The following is a 17,729-nucleotide window of genomic DNA, read 5'->3' as shown; positions in this document are numbered from 1 at the left end:
ATTGCACTTTATTCGCTTTATTTGATTTTGTCATTAGTCAAACATTTTAAAATATGTACAAACAGGGTTTGAGATTTTAGGACTTGTTGAGACTCCACAGGGGATCCAGGCCGCTGAGGGGGTCCTCGCTCTCGGACTCCCGGCTCCCGTGGAGGCCCCGCCCCTCGGCCGGCTGCAGGAAGCTCTGCTTGGTCACCCGTTGTTTGCCCCGCCCACCACCGCCGCCCTCCATGGAGAAGGCCTCGGGCGCCAGGGAGGCCAGCAGCTCCAAAGACGAAGGCGGCGGCGGGGGTTGCACTTGCGCCTGGGGGCCGGCCGATGGACCGGCCGATCCCCCCGCGTCCACGCCGTTGGGCGGCGGAGGGGACGGCGCGCTCGGGGGCGAACCCGGGAGCTCCGGAGCGGGATGGGGCTCCGGGACGGGAGGCGAAAACGGCAACGCGGGCTCGTCCGGATCTTCGGGCTCCGCCTCCTCGGCGCTGGGGGGCCGCACGCTGAGCTTGGCGATGGTGGCCTGGATGGAGCTGATGGGGATGTCGCCCCCCAGGACCAGGTCTTGCTGGGACTCCTGGCGCTGGTGCTGTGAACAAACAAGAACGTAGAGTTAACCCTTCTCTTAGCTACGCCGCCATATTTGGACTTTTCCTACTGGTATAGCGTAGTTTGAAGGTCTGTAAACGGTTGTGTGGTTACGGCAATGTTTCAATTATTATGGGATGGCAGAAAAATCCATTCCCCATTCATCACACACCTTGGAGGAGGAAGCGGCCACGTTCCTGCCGGCGTTCGACGGAGGGACGCCGTGCCGGAGGAGCACCTGTTCGCCTTGCTGCAACAGCGCCTCGTAGCAGAACTTGAGGTGCAGCTGTGAGGTGGTTTGACGCCGTCCAGCCGGCCTCGGTTAGTAAATGTACTTGGAGGTTGGGTGTCTGGCCTACCTTCTCCTGGAGCATGTTCTTCCTTTGCCGTCTCATCTTCCTGACCAGGTCTCGCAGGTCCGCCACGCCGTTGCCGGCCTCTAGCTCCTGTACCGCCGCATACAGCAGACAGAAGGCGCCGGTGCGACCCACTCCGGAGCTAGAACGACACGTTATGATGAGGTACATTACCACCGTCGGTCTAAACTCGCCATGGCTTTACCGCTCGGTTCTTTTTGTGATGTTAAACTCTGTTTTCATGGTAAGACTTTAGGTTTAAGGAGAGCCAAAAAAGCAACGATACTACATACATGGACATGTTCTACCTAGCTATTACCTATCTTTTTGAAAACGTAAAAATGCTTATATATATATATCTTTCATCTTCACTTGAATCTTTGACAACTGCTCTTATTTTGGAATCGAAAGAGTACTAAAACTTCTTCCTCTTTCAAAAGTAAAACCTCTTTTTGTTCCAGTTCAGCATATTTCTGGGCTCCATTCGAATCGCCTCAAGGTTCGCCGCCGTAATCTGACCTGCAGTGGACCACCACGGGAGTGTGCGCGGGTCTTTGATGCAGGTAGTGTCCGTGGACCTCCTGGATGAAGCGCAGCAGGTTGCTCTGGCTTTCGGGGAGCCCCCTGGTGGACAGCAAAGAGACGGACGAGTGTCAAAAGGGGCTTGTTAGAAATTCGCCTGGATAGACAGAAAAAAACATGGCGTTCGTACAGCTCCGGCCAGGAAGTGAACTGCAAGTGGACCACGGTGCGCTTCAGGCTCTGGTCGCGGTAGCGCAGGCTGATCATGCGCTCCACGTGGGTGGGCGTGGTCTTCTGTGTGCTCAGGCTGAGGGTGATGGGACCCTGAGACAGCTGCTGCCCACGCTCCGTCGGGAAGTAGCGCGCCACTTTGCCCTGGCGACGTGAAAAACAACTGGGCATACCGTGGCGGTGACGGGCGAGGGTGTCCAAACCACTCGACAAGAAACTTCAATGTTGAGGTAAGAATCAAGTGATCTAATCTAAGATGAGGTAAGAATAAAGTTATCTAATCCAAGATGAGGTAAGAATAAAGTTATCTCATCTAAGATGAGATAAGAGTAAAGTGATCTAATCTAAAATGAGGTAAGAGTAAAGTGATCTAATCTAAGATGAGGTAAGAATAAAGTTATCTAATCTAAGATGAGGTAAGAATAAAGTGATCTAATCTAAGATGAGGTAAGAATAAAGTCATCTAATCTAAAATAGGGTAAGAATCAAGTCATCTGATCTAAAATGAGGTAAGAATAAAGTCATCTAATCTGAAATGAGGTAAGAATAAAGTCATCTAATCTAAGATGAGGTAAGAATAGTCATCTAATCTAAGATGAGGTAAGAATAAAGTTATCTAATCTAAAATGAGGTAAGAATAAAGTTATCTAATCTAAGATGGAGCTAATTGCTTCAACTGTGCTTCTCCGCTAGCTAGCTCTGCCGCGCTATTTGTTTATGTTACGCTACTTTCGCCGCCGTGTTAAACTTTCAAAATAAAAGCATGTTTCTTTTAGGTTTGGACACCCCGCAGTCTGATGGACGACTCCTACCTTCTCCACTTCCTGCTCGGACACGAGCGCGACCACCAAGGAGACCTTCTGCTCGTAGACCATCAGCCAAAAGTCGGCGGCCGTGCCGGTGAGCGGCGCCTGCGTGGCAATGATCTGCGGGCAGTACGCCGACAGCTCCTCCACGTAGCTGGCGTTGATGTAGTCGTCCTTTCCCGAGCGCAGCAAGACGCGGTTCAGGTCGTACGGCATGACGTCCTGGTGCCGGTTCTTCATGGCGTAGCAGCGGGCGATGGCGATGGACAGCTGCCGGGCGTCCTTCTCCTGCTGCTCCTGCAGCTCCCTCCACTGGCCGTCCAGCGCCGACGCGCCTCTCTCGTCCTCCGGGAGCTCCTCCAGGGAGTCCACCCGCGCCCGAAATCCTTCCAGCTCGCTCTGGAGGCGGGCCAGGAGCTCCGGGGATCGGTAAGGATCGCCTTGGATCAGGAGGACTCCCCGCGAGTCCTCCTTGCGACGCTCGCCGTCCCGCGGGTCCGCTTTGGTGGGCTGCAGGACGTTGGCGGGGGGCTCGGCGCTTCCCGACTGGTTGTCGGGGCTGGAGGAGAGGAGGTCGTGGTTGCCGGGGTGCTGGAGCTGGAACGTGGAGGCGGAGGGAGGCGAGCCGACGGCGCCGGAGGCGGAGCCCAAGTCCGAGGTAACGCTGGGTCTCGGAACTAGGGTGGACGGTCCGGGCGTTGGGGACGTGGATGGGGCCGGGGAAATCGAGGGAGGCTGGCCCGCCTGTCCTACCGGAGGCCCGCCGGGGCAGGCCTGGACCCCGTGAGGGGGTACGCCCACGGGGGGAGGTCTCAGCGGGGCGCTCGGAGGCACGTGAGGTCCCGGAGCTCCCAAGTACATGGGAACTTGCGAGTGGACCGTGCCGTGGGAGGCGGCCGACTGCGGCGCCAGAGGCTGCCGGGGCATGGCGGGGGGGCTCCCGGGGTAGCAGATACCCCCGCTGTGGTGGCCTTGGACCTGGGTGTGACCGGGACCAGATACGGGAGGTTGGGGCATGATTGGGACGGGGGGAGGGCCAGGGTGCTGGTGCTGATGCTGCGGGGAGAGGGAAGTGGGAGGGGCGTGTCTCGGAAGGTGCGCCTGAGGACCGATCAAATGGGGTTGTGATGCGGGAGGCATCGGGGGACCCATTTGGGGGTGGATCGCCTGGCCGCAAGGGGCCACGGGGCCTCCGGGGCCCGTCGGGATTTGTGAGTGGGGCGCAAATTGCTGGGAACAGTGGGGCATCTGGGGGTGCTGGTGAGGGGGGTAGTGTTGTGACACGGGTGCGGCGATCTGAGCGCTTTGGGGGTGCCGGTGAGAGGGGTAGGCTTGTGAAACGGGTCCTACGGTCTGAGGGGCTGGGGGGTGGTGTTGGAGGGGAGCGCTTGGAGGCGCCATCAGGCCCTGAGCTGCCATTGGCATCACTGGAGCTTGATGCTGGGGGGCATAGTTCTGAGGCGCCTGGTAGCCTTGGGCCATCGGAGGCGGGGCCTGGTAGCCATTCGCTGGCGCTTGCAAATGACCCGGGAAAAGATGCGGGTAGTGTGGGGGCGCGCCGGGTTGCTGAGCCACGTAGCCGTGCGGGTAGCCTTGCAGCGAAGGATGCCGAGGGGGCGGAAGAACAGTCGGTCCGACTCGGTAGTCCGGGGGCGGGGCTTGTCCCACGGGGGGAGGGTACTGATTCGGCTGCGTCATTTGGGGCAGAAATCGCGGGTAGGCGCCCATCGGCGGGGGTCCGGCGTAGGCGGCGGAAATCCCGGGGGCGACGGGGTGCCGGGGCGTCGGCTCGTAGCTCGCCGTGGGGACTCGCTGAGGGACCGGAGGACCGTAGGCCACCTGCCTGGGCATTTGCAAAGTCATCTGAGGGTTGGGCAGGTGAGGGATGGGCGCGTGTAGGACGCCGGGGGTGGGAAAGCGCGCGATCCGAGCCAGGAGCTCCGGCGGCGGCAGATTGGCCGGGAAGCGAGGAAGATTGGCGGCCGAGGAGGCGGGCCAAGGCACGGAACCGCCGCCGCCGCCGGGGGGGAGGAACGCTTCTGGGCCGGGCCGCTGAAGAGAAGGAATGTCGGGCGGGCGGCTGCTAAGTTCTTCTGGCCCATCTTCGGCCAAGGCCAAGATGGCGGCGTTGATTTGGGCCAACTCCGGATCTTCCAGACTGGAGTCGTCATCCTGGGAGTTGGGCTTGAAGGAAGGTTTGGCCGCCGTGGGTCTGGCCGGAGGCTTCTTCGGGCTCTCTCTACAACGGGATCAGGTACGTCACCGATATGTAAACCAGGTCGGAAACAATTCCAGTCCTACCTTTCCAGGACGGGCTTCCTGGCTTCCGTTCGGGTCTGACACAAGGTCTTGGCTCTCTCCAGCAGTCGCGCCGCTTTTTCTTCCAGGTCGTCGTAGAACTCCTTGCCCTCCTGCGACTTCTTCATCAGGTCTTCGTAAGCTTCGTAGGAACCCACCAGGCCCTGGACCGTGGCGCTCCACTGCTGCTCCGTCTGACGCAAGCTCTTGCGGACCAAGGCGTACTGAACGTTGGCCTCCGTCAGGGCCTTGAGGATGTTCTCCTGGGCCGCCAGGTTCTGCTCCACGTAGACCTTCACCTGCTCGTATTTCTTCAGCTGCTCCTCGAACACGTTCTGAGGGACCGGAAGAGGGGTCGGATGTTTTCCCCCGGTACGTCCCGGTACGTCCCGGTCCGCGAACCCACCTTTATGTCGGCCCTCTCCGTGGTGACCAGGGTGGAAGTGATGTCGTCGTGCTGGATCAGGTCTCGTAGTTGTCTCTCCAGGGAGCTCCTCTGCTCCCTCATTTCCTGAACCTTCCCCAGGATGCGCTTCACGCACTGCAGCCCGGCCACTTCTTCTGCTCGACGCGGAAGGAGAAGCGCGCGGTCGGTCCGGACGCCACTTCACCCCACCGGCGTTCCCGTCTCACCTTCGCTGAGTTGAGGGCGGGGCAGAGCTTCTCTCAGGTTCTCCAGCGGTCCCCCCAGGAGACGCAAGTTGCTGATGTGCAGGTTCATGGCCCGGTGGAGCTCCGTGTTGGTGAAGCTGGCCTTCTCGTGGGCCTCGGCGTACTTCTCCAGGTCCCTGCGCATCTCGGACAAGAGCGCGGCCTGCGGCGCCGGGTGGGCGTCGGCCGGGGCGCCGGCGTCTCGGAGGGCCTTCTCGCCCGCCTCGTCGGCTTCCAGGATCTCTTGGATTTCTCGGAGGGACGACTCCACGTCGGTGAAGACGCCGGAGAGGACTGCGGGAGAAGATAAGATGGCGTTCGGTCTTTGACCGCGAGGATTTCGGCGGACGACGGGAACCACGGGGTGAGACGGCTACCCTGCATGGATTGGACGAGGCTCTTGACCGTGTCGGGTCGAACGCTGAGAGCGGCGCACTTCTCCATCAGGACCGGCGGAATGTGGCTGTACATGTCCAAGTTGTCTACGGATTCCGGCTCCAAGCCCAAGGAGTCCATGAACTGCCTGTTTGGGACAGGACGTGACGTTAGCTTAGCCGTTAGCGACACCCAGGGCCCCACGTGGACTCGGCTCACTCCAGCGTGTCGTTTCTGCTGTCGATCTTGGCCATGACGTCTCTCAGGAGTTTGGCTTTCTCCTCGCTGCCGACACAAAATACGGCGTCAAGTTGAATTCTGCATCAAGACTTGACGTGCCAACCGTGACCGGACGATTCGCCGAAAGACATTTGGCCGACGGACAGTTCGCCGAACTGTCCGTCGGCCAAACGTCAGAGTACCCGTGCCAACGGTCCGGGCGCCGACCTGTAGAGGGAGGACGCCTCGTGAGCCGCCATGGGCACCAGCTTGGCGAACAGGTCCGGACCGGTGACGCTGGGGTCCGTCGGGTTGACGGGCAGGGCTTTGACCAATGGCGCTCCTGCACAAAACGCATATTTTTTTGTCATTTCAGCCTTCCCGATTGGCCGCGCTCGTCCCCGCGTTACCTTTGACGGACGCCAACGTTTCCAGAGAAGGGACGGACTCGTGGTAGATGAAGTCGTTGTCCTTTTTGGCCGAGTTGAATCTACGAGGAGGCCATTTTGATGGGGTGAGTATTAAGCTTTACGGCGCTTTTGAAAAGAATCGCTTACTTGCCGCCGATGACATCCATGGTGAATCTTAGGGCGTCCTGCACGCTGTCTGGTTGACCCTGAGGGCAAAAAAAAACGGGTTTTGGAGAACCCTGCCAGCGCCTGAGTGGCGAGAAGCCGAGAAGACGCCCACCTTGGCCAGCTTGATGGCTTCCGACAGCTTGTCCATGGAGCTCTGGAGGTACGCCAGCTGCACACAAACACAAATGCTCAAGCACAAATCCACCGCAAAATATTGCCAGGGTCGGCGTCGGCTCACCCGCTCGCCGTATTTCTGCTGCTCCTCGGCTTGTTTGCCCATGTGAAGCTTTACGACCATATTTACAGGAGATAAACAGACAAAAGCGCACAATCAAAACCAGACGGACTTTGGATTTTTAGCTAGCAGACCTCTCGAGGAATGGCCGCAAATGGATGCGTGCGTCAAGTTGAGCTGGGCGATAAAACGAGAATTATCGTGAAATATTTTTTGTCAACGAGAATATTAAAAAAAAACTTTCGATACAAATTATAGAATTCTAAACTGCAATTACACTACACAACCACCGCGGAGAACGGGGGCGCTGTTGCAGGATGATTTCTCTCATATTGCACAGCAACTTTTGGTTTGAAGGCAAATTTATAAAATTAAAGACGCATGTCAACATTTCTGCAGGTTTTATTCTTAGCTTTTCATCGTGTAAGGGGGACAATTGCACAAAATAACAACAAAAATACTTTTTAAATGCATCATATTTCATATTCATATTTATTAACCCACTTGTTACCTATCTATTTACGTCTAAAATGCCTTTCCTATTTCTGCATCCTCACCCCCTTGCTACTGTGACAACGAAATTTCCCGAATACGGGATGAATAAAGTATATAAAGTTATCCAAAGTTATTCTCATATAAGGTAACATAGTCCCTTCATATTTGAATAAGGGGGAAAGTCATTTATTTACATCCAGAAGTTTGAAATATGAAACAAAAAAGATGTGATAAGTTATCAATAGACTAGCAATGTTTTATGGTTTATCGTGATAACAATTTTTTTGTCATATCGCCCAGCTCTAGCTAGCATCAAGCTAATATGCTCCCAAAATGATCACTCACGTGCGCGATGGCGGCAAAGTAGTAGATCTTCATCTGGACTAACTTTTTCCAATCCTTCTGGATCTTCCCCAGCATGGACGCCGTCTCCGAGTTCTCCAGCGCCCTGCAGGCCTCCTTGTAGTAATCCACCACCTGGACACGTCAGGGCGTTAAAGCAAGCACGCCGTTTTTTGGGGGACGGGTGACGGGACACGCCCACCTGAGCGCTAATCCGAGCCACCAGGTAGCTCTTCCTATTGTCCAGCATGGATTTCTCCAGAAGACACTCTTGAGCTTGACCCTGACGCCCAAAAGATGGTTAGATGATGGCGCCCGCCTTCATTCCCGTGTGGTAGTGCGTCCGTCCTACCAGCATGAGGTTGATGTTGAGGTTGAGGATCTGGTGACTCATGTCCACGCTGAAGTTGTGACTGAAATGGTCCCTCAGGTAGTAGAAGGCTCCGGCCGAACATTGGAAGTGCGTGCACGACACCTTCATGCCCTGAAAGAGCAACCAGAACCGAGTTGGACGCTCGCTCGACTTGGCGTTCACGGGTTGCGTCTTACTTCTTCTGACACTCGGTTGTCCATGGCTCCTAACATGGAATGAAGAGCTCCTGGAGAAGAGAACGTAGAGTCAGAACGGCCATTTTTAGAACTTGAGAGATGACATGAAGACCAAAAAAAATAAGGGAAATCACCGAGATTGTAGAGAATACACGCCTGCTCGTAGCTGATGTCGTCGTGGACCACGGTTTTGCCAGAGAAGATCTCAGTCCTAAGGAACAGGAATAGGAACAGGTAAAATATCTGGAGTTAGTTGATTATCCCGGGCAAAATGTGACAAAATGTTATTTTGTACCAAGATATGGACACAGCTGCCTCCTGCCCGGTTGCCATGGGAACGCGGCTCTGAAGGTAATGAAGCTGACCGAAGTACTTCCTCAACGTGCTGCACCCTTCAAAGTCTCTGGTGACGTTCACGGCGCCCTGTCGGAAAAAGTAAACTCGATTTTGAAGCATTTTTCGTTTTCTTTTTAAAGGCGGACACGTGACTTTTGGCGCCGACCTGCCGTAACGTCTCGAGTTTCTTCAGCTGCTCGTTGTAGTTGTCCGGATTCTCGCCGTAGTTCTTCAGGATGAACTAGAACAAAGTCGGGGTTTAGTTTTGGAACATGTTCTAGAAATGAGAACATAAAAAAAGTATATTTATTGCTGCGGTTGATAACCACTAACTAAATAACAGATGCTTGGACATGAATTAAATCGTTACAAAATGGGTGGAGAAATGAGCTAGTTATGACTACATTTTAATGGGAATGTTGTCCTTACCAATATGGCCGCCCGGGAGGCCATTTTGCTAGAAAGACGAGGGGGCAAATTCATTCAAAGTTGAATGGTTCGACAACCAAATGTTTTCGCACATCCTTCATATAGTACGGTAACGGAATCGGAACTCATTGTCAAAACTTTTGACCCGTTTCATCTTAGTTTCTATAATGCGCATAATTTGACATCTGTTGTTATTAAAAGCCATTATTCATTGTTTTTTTCTTTGACTTGTTAGTATCAAAAATGTTTTTGGAGGGTGTAATGATTTCGAGATGAACATTTATTATCATAACAGTCTCAGAGTTGCGCAGTTCATTAAAACATCACCGCTAGCTCCGCCCACTTCGAATTAGAACGCTATTTGCCGTCCATGGCAGCCAGCGCCGGCACACGTGACATTGCGTATGACGTCACGTTCAATTTGTTATGACAAATAAGGAAGAGTTTGAAGGTAAACAACTTTATCTACGAGGAATGAGACAGAAAATAGGTCAGCTAAAAATTCAACCATGATTCATTTCGAGTGTGAGGGACTTTTTGTGACAAGAAGTTCTATTTACGTACACTCGGAATTTTCATGACCACTTGTTGCCAATTGTTAGTTGTTGTCATGGCGTCGCCCCTTTTGCGTCACGTGACTGTAAACGTCGTTTAGGCCTGGCTGATTAAGATAGCCGGCCAACCACCTGGTTTGTACTAGTTCGTGCTGGTCCACTGGAGTCCACTCGTTAGCCCCGTTAGCTCTCGCATTAGCCGTTGGCTAAATACAAGGGGAACACCGCGAAGCTAACGGTAGCCGAGCAGTTAGCCTTTGTGGAAAGGTCTCCGAGTGTTTACTCGCTCGGTTCCGGTTCATTTTAGCTTGTTTACAAGCACTTGGGGAGCAGTTGTTGACCTCCTACCACGGGAAGATCCCCGCCCAGCTCACCTGCCTGACGGCCGGGGTGAAGTGGAAATCTCCAGCCTCCTTGAGGTCGAGCCATATCATCGGCATGCGGGGGACAGCCTCCATGGCGGCGGCTCGCGGTGCTCTGGGACCCGCTTGGAAGTCACTCGAGGTCGGCTGGAGGGGTTTTGAAGACGCGCTGGATTCTTTTCTTCCCCCCTGAACAACTGTGTCATGGGGCCGTCCACGCATGAACCGGAAGTAAGTGATGTCACGCCCGAGGAATGACGCGAGTATGCACGCATCGAATTGTGGGACATGCAGTTTAAATCATTTTGAGTTGATTTTTCAAAACAAAAACTAAAAGCAACTTAACATTTTCTTATTCATTCCAAAATCAGGCGGCTACATTTTCTTATCTAAAATTGTTTAGACCATGTCTAGGAAGGCTTTTCTTTTAAATTACCATGTATAATCAGGCTTTATTCTTAAAAAAAAGACCAAGTATAATAAGTCTGTATTCTTAAAAAATGACAATGTATAGTCAGGCCTTTATATATATATAATATATATATATATATATATATATATATATATATATATATATATATATATATATATATATATATATATATATATGTATATGTGTATGTGTGTGTGTATATATATATATATATGTATGTATATATATACATATACATATATATATACATATACATATACACATACACATACATATACATATACACATACACATACACATACATACACACATACACATATACACATATACATATACACATATACATATATATATATATATATATATATATATATATATATATATATATAAACAGGCGTTATTCTTTAAAAAAGACCATGTATAATAAGTCTGTATTCTTAAAAAATGACAATGTATAGTCAGGCCTTTTTCTAAAAAAAAAAAACAAAAAAAAAAAAACAGAGTGACAGAGACATGTGAAGTCAGGCTTAAAAAAAATATCATGCTTAGTTTTTTCCTTAAAATAAAATAAAAAAACAAACATGCAAACTCCACACAGAAAGGTCCTCCAAACCTGGGATTGAACCCTCAACCTCAGAACTGTGAGGCCAACATGATAACCACTTGTCCCCAATGCCATTGATAGTGAAGCGTTTTTTTTCTTAAAAATTGACCATGTTAAGTAGTAAGCCTTTTTTTCCTTACAAAAAAAGACCATGTACAGTGAGGCTTTTTGTTTTCATTAAAATGACCACGCCCAAGTTATTATGATAAGCTGTTTTTGCGACCACAAGAGGGAGCTGTGCGCTTGTACAGACTTGAGATTGAGAGGGACTCTTTGACGGACATTTCCAGACATATCACCATGGCGACCATAGCTTTGGATGCTGATACAGCCACAGGTGGGCAAACACACACGTACACAAGGAAGACATAGAGAAGAGGAGGAAGAAGAAGAAAAAAAACACTGAGGAGGAAGAAAAGAAACAAGATGGAGGGAGAAAAAAGGAAAACCAAGGCAGGAAAGTTAAGGAAAGCCCCTGAAAGTGAAGATGATGAAGATGAGAAGGAAGGAAGCCAAAGAAGAGTCGTTGCAGGGATGTTCCATAGCTCTGTTGCCATGGTTACGCCATCTTCTGGCTGTCATGCTCACGTATTCACCTCACATTCGTCGTGGCAAACAAACAACACCGGCATAATGCGTATCATTTTTAGATTTCAATTATTTTTCACATATGTTGCATCTCTGCTCATATTTTTGCTAGTTGTACACTTTGTGCTATAGTTTTATTTAAATAATAATTTATAGCATTCTAATCCTATTTATCATTTAATTACAATATTATATTTGATTGTCACTATTGGGATTTCCAATTGGAATTCACTGGCAGCCATTGATAACGACAAAAAAAATGAATAAATGATCAACATCAATGTGATAAATCAAATTTTCATCTTTCTGTATGTAAAAAAAACACGTATGTGTTACAGCATATGTGTCAAAGTGGCGGCCTGGGGGCCAAATCTGGCCCGCCGCATCATTTTGTGTGGCCCAGGAAAGTCAATCATGAGTGCTGACTTTCTGTTTTAGGATCAAATTAAAATGATAGATATAGATGTATATTAAATTTCCTGATTTTCCCCCTTTTAAATCAGTAATTGTCATTTTTTCATCCATTTTTTTCTGTGTTTTTAGTTCAAAAATCCTTTTGTAAAATCTAAAAATATATTAAAAAAGCTAAAATAAACATTGTTTTAGATCTATAAAAAAAGGAATATTCAGGGCTTTTAATCCAGTTCTTTTAATCCATTTATTAAAAAAAATCTAAATATTATATCTAAAATGGTCCGGCCCACATGAAATCGATTTGACGTTAACTTTTAATTGACAAATTCATTCGTTCATTTTCTGAACCGCTTATCCTCACAAGGTTCGTGGGGGGTGCTGGAGCCTATCTCAGCTAACTACAGGCACCAGGAAAGTGACACCTCGAATTGTTGGCCAACCAATCGCAGGACACGAGGAGACAAAGGACAACTAAACATAGCTAAGGGCAATTTAGAGTGCTAGCCAGCTAGCCTAGCATGCATGTTTTTAGGTTGTGGGAGGAAAGCGTAGTACCCAGAAAAAACCCACGGAAGCCTAGGTAGAACATGCAAACTCCACACAGTGAGGACCCAGCTGGGATCGAACCGACAACCCCAGAACCGTGAGGCCGAAGCGCTAACCACCCGTCCACCGGGCCACACATTCAAAAAATATTAAGATTCGTCTTTTTCTCCTTTAAGCTTATTGGCTGCTATTGAGGACAAAATATGACATTTTTAAGTTGACATTGATTATTTTTGTAGCAATGCTAATGGCATCCAACGAGCTAACTTTGCTAACTTGGACGGAACGCCACGCCACGCCGGCGCCGAGGCCTCTCGCCAAAGTGCGCTTATGTAAGAAAATCAATGTGGAGATGCTGGACACGGTGACACGAAAGATGATGTAAGGCCAAGCGCCCACGGAAGAGCAACACGTTCCCCCTGCCGCATCACGTTGCGTATCCATGGCAACCCGCCGAACTCCCGCTGCCTGACAACAAATCGCATCTCATCGCGCCCAACCCACACCTGACTTTTTTCACCGCCGAGCGAGTATGGGATTAGTCACGAGCTCGGCGGCGAGGATTCGAGAAGATGGTTTCAACGACGCCATAAAAATATGGATTCATACGCTGCCATTGACGGCCACGGACAACCAATGCGTTTCGGTGCCATTGATGGCCATATACGTCCAATCCATTTTGGCTGGGAAGGCTGAAAGTGATTTAATCGCTATTAGATTTACATACAAATAAATAAATAATATTTTTTCATCAACTTTCAACTGTAAGGTCTTGTGCTTATCACTTATTTATTTCCTCATAGGTGTTTTTTTGTCTGCACTCAAATTTTAGATGTATATTTTATTGTCATTAATGTTTTGAAACACTTCGTGGGTCCCTGGGGGTGCTGGAGCCTATCCCAGCTCACTACGGCACACTATGTTTTAAAATCCTTTAAAAAAATATCTTTTAAAGCAATAATAGCAGGCATGTGTAAGTGCGATTATGGATTATGGTTTGGATTAGAGTTGGAATGATTCATAAAATAAAGTAGTCATTTGATTATTCAAAAATATCCTCAATAAATGTTGCTGTTTTGTTTAATCGTTTGATTAGAGTGACGTTGTAACGTTTGTTTTGAACGCGCTGTATTTCGTTGTTGTTTTTGTTCCTATTGGAGTATACACTGCCCCCTGCTGGCAAGTGTAAATATGATACAACTCGGTTCTAGCATGGCCACGTTTTGGGACTCTTGTGAGCGTCCCCGCAACTTTATGGTACCAAATCTAATACGAATATCCTATAAAACAATTATTATCTAATTGATATGAATGTATAACCGTGTGTTTACTTTTTTAGGACGAAGAAATGCGCGTTTATTTGGACGTGAAGGAGTTCCGGTCGTCATGTTCAGTGCAGGTAAGCAAAGCTAAATTACTAAATGCTGCTTTAATATGTTATTTTGCTAAACATTGTCTTGTTAGAAGGTTCATAAGAACCAACCAGAGTTCAGGAGGAGTTTAAAATTATTGTAAGGGTTATACTATCGTTTTGGGGCAAGTGTTATGCTAATTGGCGATTAGCACGACGCTAGCGCTAGTCGTAAAATGCTAATTGCTATGGTAGCCGATGCACTTGACTTACTACTTAATGTGGGTACATTGTGAATGCTAAATGTGTGACGTGTTAGGGTAGTGTGCTTACGTCATTTATTTTGTTTGGACAAAACACTCGTTATTTTAACGTGTTCAAATCAGGATGATAGTGTAAATCACAGGTGTCCAAGTAGCGGCCCGGGGGCCAAATCCGGCCCGCCGCATCATTTTGTGTGGCCCGGGAAAGTAAATCATGAGTGCCGACTTTCTGTTTTTGGATGAAATTAAAATGAAGAGCATAGATGTATATTAAATTTCCTGATTTTCCCCCTTTTAAATCAATAATTGTCAATTTTTAATCCATTTTTCTGTGTTTTTAGTTCAAAAATCATTTTGTAAAATAAAAAAAAAAATATAAAAAAGCTCAAATAATCTCTGCTCATATTTTTGCTAGTTGTACACTTTGTCCTATAGTTTTATTTAAATAATACTTTATAGCATTCTAATCCAATATATATAATTTAATTACAATATTATATTTGATTGTCACTATTGGGATTTCCAATTGGAACTCACTGGCAGCCATTGATAACGACAAAAAAAAAAGAAATGATCAACATCAATTTGATAAACCAAATTTTCATCTTTTTGTATCTAAAAACACGTATGTGTTACAGCACTAGTGTCAAAGTGGCGGCCCGGGGGCCAAATCTGGCCCGCCGCATCATTTTGTGCGGCCCGGGAAAGTCAATCATGAGTGGCGACTTTCTGTTTTAGGATCAAATTAAAATGATAGATATAGATGTATATTAAATTTCCTGATTTTCCCCCTTTTAAATCAATAATTGTCATTTTTTAATCCATTTTTTTCTGTGTTTTTAGTTCAAAAATCCTTTTGTAAAATCTAAAAAAATATATAAAAAAGCTCAAATAAACATCGTTTTAGATCTATAAAAAACTGAATATTCAGGGCTTTTAATCCAGTTCTTTTAATCCATTTATTAAAAAAATCTAAATATTATATCTGAAATGGTCCGGCCCACGTGAAATCAAGTTGACGTTAAAGCGGCCCACCTGGTGTAAATAGTGCTGAACTCATTTATTAATACGTGATTGTTACGGTAAGTAATGTTTGGTTGTTCTGCTACACGACATATAGACATACACTCCCGTATTATATTTAGTTTGGCCATTTAATCCTCTTTAGAAAATCCCATCTGGAGGCCAATGGTCAGCATAAATGTTATTGCAAGCATAAACAGTTTATGTATTTAATTTGAGATCTCCTAAAATGATTCTGATACACTAAATATAGATATACACTCTGGTATTATATTTTGCTCTGGCATTTAATTCTCTTTTTGAAAGTCCCATCTGCTCAGCATAAATATTATTGCAAGCATAAACAGATTTATTTATTTTCGACCTCCCGAAATGATTCCGCGACGCATTTAATGTCCATTATCCCATGACTAAATTCAACTAACAAAACGATAGATGCATCGATTAGTCAAAAAGCCGATAGCTGGGGCCATTATTTTTTGCGTTCCTTTTTTTAGTCGCGGAGTGGAAATAAATGTGTGTGCGTTGACCCCGTCTGGCTCGACGGGAGAAGCAATCGAGCCCCCGGCGGGCCGTCGCTGTCGGCGGCTGATAAGGCGAAATTGAAATGTTTTCAAAGCTCCCTGAATGCCGCCGCTGGAATTAATTTTCCATTCGGCTTCAAACACCTGACGGTACTCGGAGGATTCGCCTAAAGACGTTTCGCCGACGGACGTTTGACAGATGGACAGGTCGCCGAATGGACGCTCCGCCGAACGTTCATTCGACCAAACGGCCGTTCGGCCGAATGAACGTTCCGCCGAACGGAGGTTTCGCCGAAACGGGATTCGCGCGCTCGCCCCACCCCCGGATCGTGTGTGTACAAGTTTTTCAACCTCGGCCCGCGGGCCATATACGGCCCGTTAGGATTTTTAATCCGGCCTGCCGCCGGCGTTGTCCAAATGATAGTAAAAATCAATGATTCATTTCCCTTTGCCACTCATCACTCTCAATTTATTAGTCTAGCGTCAATGGCAGCCCGGGAATAAGCACTCTTGGGCGGGCAGATGAAGCAGAACCGAGCTGTGAAATGACAGCAATCGGGTCAAATCCATCCTAAAACAGCATTTAATGATTAAATACAAATACTGGAGCTCTTTGGACATTAGAACCGAGCCCAGGGAAGTGAATTCCTCGGTAAAATGTCGCGATGGAGGCAAAAAACGTCTATATACGTCCATTCGCCAAACGGCTCAAAATGCTCTCAAATTCGGTCATATCCAGCCGAAAACAGGGTTTAATGATTAAATACAAATACTGGAGCTATTTGGACATTAGAACCGAGCCCAGGAAAGTGAATTCCTCGGTAAAATGTCGCGATGATGTCGCGATAAGGCAAAAAAAAACGTCTATATACGTCCATTCGCCAAACAGCTCAAAATGCTCTCAAATTCGGTCAAATCCAGCTGAAAACAGCGTTTGATGATTAAATACAAATACTAGTATTTCGGTCGAATGAACGTTCGGCGGAGCGTCCATTCGGCGACCTGTCCGTCTGTCAAATGTCCGTCGGCGAAACGTCTTTAGGCGAATCATCCGGTCACGCACCCGACGCCCAAGCCAAACGGACCAGGAAAATAAAAAAAAGGAGACGTTGGACTTTTTTATTCCGCAAAAAAAGGAAGCCGGAAGGAGCTCGCAGGCTCGCCAAAGAGACAAAAACACGAGCCACGTGAGGAGCGTGCACAAAGAAGCCGGCGACATGCACACCATCGACTTGTGCGAAAAAAAAAGGCCACGGCATCACGACAACGGCGAGAGAAAGGCGGGGAGAGGCCCGCTTCCTGTTCAAACAGGAAGTGAAGAGGATAGAGGCGAGCGTGATGGGAGTGTCTCTTTTTTATGACATCACCAGGAAGAAAAGTTTGTAAACAATCTACACTAGAAAGGCAGAGGTGGGAGGAAGTCAAGTTAAGTCAAATCAAGTCAAGCCAAGCTAAGTCAAGTCAAGTCGCTTTGGGGATATCGACGGCTATGGACGTCCATTTTTGGGGGGCGTTGAGTTAAAAGGGAGACACGGCGATAAAACGATGCAGCCTGACGAAAAGGGGCAATAAAAGGGGAAATTAAATGAATTATTTGGACATTTTGGTCTTTTGTTTCCCAGCTGAATCCCGATTGGACATTCCCACAGCCTGAAATAACATTTTTTTTTTAATCTATTAAAATGATGGTTTGATTAAATTGTATCTAGCGACCCAATTTGAACAAAAAGGACAGAAATTTAAAGCAAGACAAAGCCTAATGTGTTAACCAATCTCCTGTATGCATTTGGTTACTGTGGTAACCAAAACAATTGCCCTCATATCGCTTATCTTAATCTTAGTCATTTCATAATGAGTTATTTCATAAATTAACTTGTTTTAAATTGTCTTATTTTCCAAAATAGTTTGGTCAAGCTGCAGTTTTTTCACTGTTATTTTGAACCTATGAAATTGTCCCAATTTTTCCTGAAAAAGACATTATTGTCATAATTCTTATTTCATGACGGCCATTTTGGCTCTACAGCAATACGAAATATGATAACAATATCATTTTTCAGGAAATTTGA

General features: G+C 47.7%; 2 protein-coding genes and 1 long non-coding RNA gene across 13 annotated transcripts in view; 2 read left to right on the top strand and 1 right to left on the bottom strand.

The window, feature by feature from the left end:
• The window catches only part of scap (SREBF chaperone), a 32,302-nt gene extending 23,085 nt beyond the window's left edge, over window positions 1–9,217 (top strand). For 2 of the 7 annotated variants that reach the window (XR_013299895.1, XR_013299889.1), the window contains exons 24-32: window positions 724–1,100; window positions 1,397–2,588; window positions 2,684–4,748; window positions 4,882–5,164; window positions 6,414–6,551; window positions 6,627–6,775; window positions 7,763–8,470; window positions 8,536–8,642; window positions 8,713–9,217. The gene's annotated coding sequence lies outside the window, so the exon portion shown is untranslated. Of the gene's footprint in view, window positions 1–723; window positions 1,101–1,396; window positions 2,589–2,683; window positions 4,773–4,881; window positions 5,165–6,413; window positions 6,552–6,626; window positions 6,776–7,762; window positions 8,471–8,535; window positions 8,692–8,712 lie in introns of those variants that run through there. The other 5 variants (XR_013299894.1, XR_013299890.1, XR_013299891.1 and 2 more) reach the window with 5 other exon arrangements.
• On the bottom strand, window positions 2–10,175 carry ptpn23a (protein tyrosine phosphatase, non-receptor type 23, a). 5 transcript variants are annotated; one of them, XM_077597857.1, is made up of 24 exons: window positions 9,930–10,175; window positions 8,739–8,813; window positions 8,532–8,659; window positions 8,371–8,447; window positions 8,237–8,286; window positions 8,040–8,171; window positions 7,890–7,970; window positions 7,691–7,822; window positions 6,854–6,901; window positions 6,728–6,784; window positions 6,595–6,653; window positions 6,448–6,527; window positions 6,266–6,380; window positions 6,038–6,103; window positions 5,821–5,966; window positions 5,426–5,737; window positions 5,199–5,353; window positions 4,796–5,127; window positions 2,501–4,733; window positions 1,648–1,832; window positions 1,455–1,559; window positions 939–1,077; window positions 752–865; window positions 2–580 (listed from the first exon to the last, which is right to left on the bottom strand). In XM_077597857.1, the coding sequence occupies exons 1-24, from the start codon at window positions 10,137–10,139 to the stop codon at window positions 77–79; spliced, it is 5,535 nt and encodes a 1,844-aa protein (XP_077453983.1). In that variant the 5' UTR covers window positions 10,140–10,175; the 3' UTR covers window positions 2–76. The 5 variants fall into 5 exon arrangements, with proteins under 5 accessions (XP_077453983.1, XP_077453982.1, XP_077453981.1 ...); XM_077597856.1 differs by having other exon boundaries at window positions 8,237–8,447; XM_077597855.1 differs by having other exon boundaries at window positions 752–1,077.
• A 3,516-nt stretch (window positions 10,176–13,691) lies between these two features.
• The window catches only part of LOC144072683 (uncharacterized), a 31,818-nt gene continuing 27,780 nt past the window's right edge, over window positions 13,692–17,729 (top strand). Inside the window, exons 1-2 of the long non-coding RNA XR_013299896.1 lie at window positions 13,692–13,759; window positions 13,842–13,901. This is a non-coding gene — a long non-coding RNA (uncharacterized LOC144072683). The remainder of the gene's footprint in view (window positions 13,760–13,841; window positions 13,902–17,729) is intronic.

This window comes from Stigmatopora argus, chromosome 4, assembly GCF_051989625.1.
Source record: "Stigmatopora argus isolate UIUO_Sarg chromosome 4, RoL_Sarg_1.0, whole genome shotgun sequence".
NCBI lineage: Eukaryota > Metazoa > Chordata > Actinopteri > Syngnathiformes > Syngnathidae > Stigmatopora > Stigmatopora argus.
Note: the sequence above shows the minus strand (reverse complement) of the source record. Positions and strands in the feature narration are given on the sequence as shown.